The sequence below is a fragment of the Lucilia cuprina genome, chromosome 2 (assembly GCF_022045245.1).
Source record: "Lucilia cuprina isolate Lc7/37 chromosome 2, ASM2204524v1, whole genome shotgun sequence".
In the NCBI taxonomy this organism is placed as follows: domain Eukaryota; kingdom Metazoa; phylum Arthropoda; class Insecta; order Diptera; family Calliphoridae; genus Lucilia; species Lucilia cuprina.
The window spans coordinates 65,635,250-65,638,065 of record NC_060950.1 but is presented as its reverse complement, the minus strand read 5'-3'; the positions used below and the strand labels follow the sequence as shown (position 1 = coordinate 65,638,065).

General features: G+C 30.7%; 1 protein-coding gene across 1 annotated transcript; it reads right to left on the bottom strand.

Moving 5' to 3' along the window:
* Nucleotides 1-425: 425 nt before the first annotated feature.
* LOC111686409 (ethanolaminephosphotransferase 1) lies at nucleotides 426-1,577 on the bottom strand (the record flags this gene model as incomplete). The annotated part of the gene is made up of 3 exons (XM_046956158.1): nucleotides 426-643; nucleotides 705-885; nucleotides 949-1,577. Coding segments are annotated over 3 exons (918 nt in total), but the record flags the coding sequence as incomplete, so codon positions are not given.
* Between the last annotated feature and the right edge of the window lie 1,239 nt (nucleotides 1,578-2,816).

The following is a 2,816-nucleotide window of genomic DNA, read 5'->3' as shown; positions in this document are numbered from 1 at the left end:
TCAGTTCTAGTTCAGTTCTACTTCAGTTCTAGTTCAGTTCTAGTTCAGTTCTAGTTCAGTTCTAGTTCAGTTCTAGTTCAGTTCTAGTTCTAGTTCAGTTCTAGTTCAATTCTAGTTCAGTTCTAAATCAGTTTTAGTTAAAGTTGTGTTCGTGTTTAGTTTACATTGTTTTTCCTTAAACATAAATAGTAAACCTCCTCTAGCAAACGACCATATCAATTGTAATTATAAGAAATATTCATATTCAATCTTTATAGCCATAACTGGCTATAAAAGTCTACCTTAATTACCCACTTATAAATCATTGAAATTATATTCTAATAACATTTCTTAAAAGAAACATTGTTATGTATTTTGAAAAAGCAATTCAAAATTAACAATAAATTTAACAACAAAAACCATTAATAACAATAGCAAAAATGAATCACTATTAGTGGCCTATAACGTAGACAGCTTATCAGTAAAACTAACAAAATACCAAATGATTTATTTAGAATAAGTGTGAGCAGTTGTTATATTTTTATTTTTGCAGCACTTAAGGTGAAAAACCGCAAATAAACGTTATATATACTTTTAAACAAAAAATACTGATAAGGAATTTAGAAATGAAATAAAAACAAAAAGACAATTCATAAAAAATTAGCTGTAAATAATAAGATTATTAAACAAAACAATGAAAAATGTCAAAAAGATATAGAACTTACACTGATGTTTGAGAAAATAGTGCCACTCAACATAAACAAGGCGCGGGGATCTTTTTCCATGATATTGTTAGGGGAAATGTGTGGCCACAGTAACAGCAAACTCATATAAGTTAAAAATGGCCACAAGGGACGTATGGCCTCTTTAAAACTGCGCATTTTACCAGTACGTTGAGCATAAGAACTATAAAACAATAACAAGGATTAAAAGGATTTTATTCGAAATTGATTAAATTAAATTACTCACTTATAAATATTTACCACCACCATGGGCATATTAGCCATGGCACTTATATGCAGTACAAACTCAATAGCACTACCCAATGCAATGCCAAAGGGCAGTTCACGCTTCCAGAATTCAAAGCCAAACCACCATGTGATCAGGTACATAGCTGTTGAGCCCCACATGCTCAAATCATAACCCCAGGGTAAATACAATACACCCGTATTATATTTCTCCCAATGCGATACATAGAAATTGAAGAAGACCATCAGGCAGACATAATACATACGCATGGGTGCCACCGAATACATTGCGGAACGTCCGAATATACTATACAAACATGTGGGTATCAAAACAGCTGTATACGAATCTAATCCATGATCAAATAGTTCACCCAAAGGTCCCGATAAACCTATACGTCTCGCCTGTTTACCATCAATGCCGTCCAGTGTATAGGCCAGGAATATATTAATAGCGGTACATAGCCAAACCCAGGAAGGTATGGGCGTTGTGCCTTCTAGACCAGAACTGGCAAAGAAATTCCAATCATAATAGGAAAGCAGAAAAAAGTTCATAGCGGTGCAGAGAAAACCCAAAAATGTCATAACATTTGGTGCCAACCATCGCGGAAAGAACTGGAGATTAAAACGAGAAAAGCAAATTAATTATGTTATTTTTTGCATAAATTTATATATTCGTGTTAAAGGAAAATAAAATATTGATTTTCTTTAGTTTTTTGTTACACTTTAGGTTTAGGCGCTCTTGTTTAACTCAAACTATGCTTTTGAACTAAACGGAAAAAGGAAAAATAGTAATAAATCCTTAAGCAAACTATTGCTAAAGAATATACCTACTGTGGGATTAGAATGTGAATGAAATTTAAATAAAATAAATTTTTGGATTTATAATAAATTATTTGAATTTTAAGAAAATTTTAATTAAAAATAATTTTTTTAGTAAAAAGTTGAAAAAAAATATTTTTTAAGAAAAACTTAATTTTAAATTCCTTTTCTTTAAGTGAAAAACAATATTAAAAGTTCGATTTTTGATGATGAAATAGATAAAAAATTTGATTTTTTGTAAAAAGTTTGATTTTTTTTTTTTTTTTTTTTTTTTTGTAAAAAATTCTATTTTTTGTTAAAAATTCTATTTTTCGTTAAGAATTCTATTTTTTGTAAAAAATTCTATTTCTAGTAAAATTAAGTTTTTTTTTTTAAAATTGGAAAAATTGCATTTTTATTGGAACTAGAACTAAACCAGACCTGAACTAGAACTGAACTAGAACTGAACTAGAACTGAACTAGAACTGAACTAGAACTGAACTAGAACTGAACTAGAACTGAACTAGAACTGAACTAGAACTGAACTAGAACTGAACTAGAACTGAACTAGAACTGAACTAGAACTGAACTAGAACTGAACTAGAACTGAACTAGAACTGAACTAGAACTGAACTAGAACTGAACTAGAACTGAACTAGAACTGAACTAGAACTGAACTAGAACTGAACTAGAACTGAACTAGAACTGAACTAGAACTAGAACTGAACTAGAACTGAACTAGAACTGAACTAGAACTGAACTAGAACTGAACTAGAACTGAACTGCAACTGAACTACAACTGAACTACAACTGAACTACAAATGAACTATAACTGAGCTACAACTGAACTACAACTGAACTACAACTGAACTAGAACTGAATTATAACTGGACTACAACTTAACTAGAACTGAATTATAAATGAATTATAACTAGAACTGAACTAGAACTGAACTAGAACTGGATTAGAACTGAACTAGAACTGAACTACAACTGAACTAGAACTGAACTAGAACTGAACTAGAACTGAACTAGAACTGAACTAGAACTGAACTAGAACTGAACTAGAACT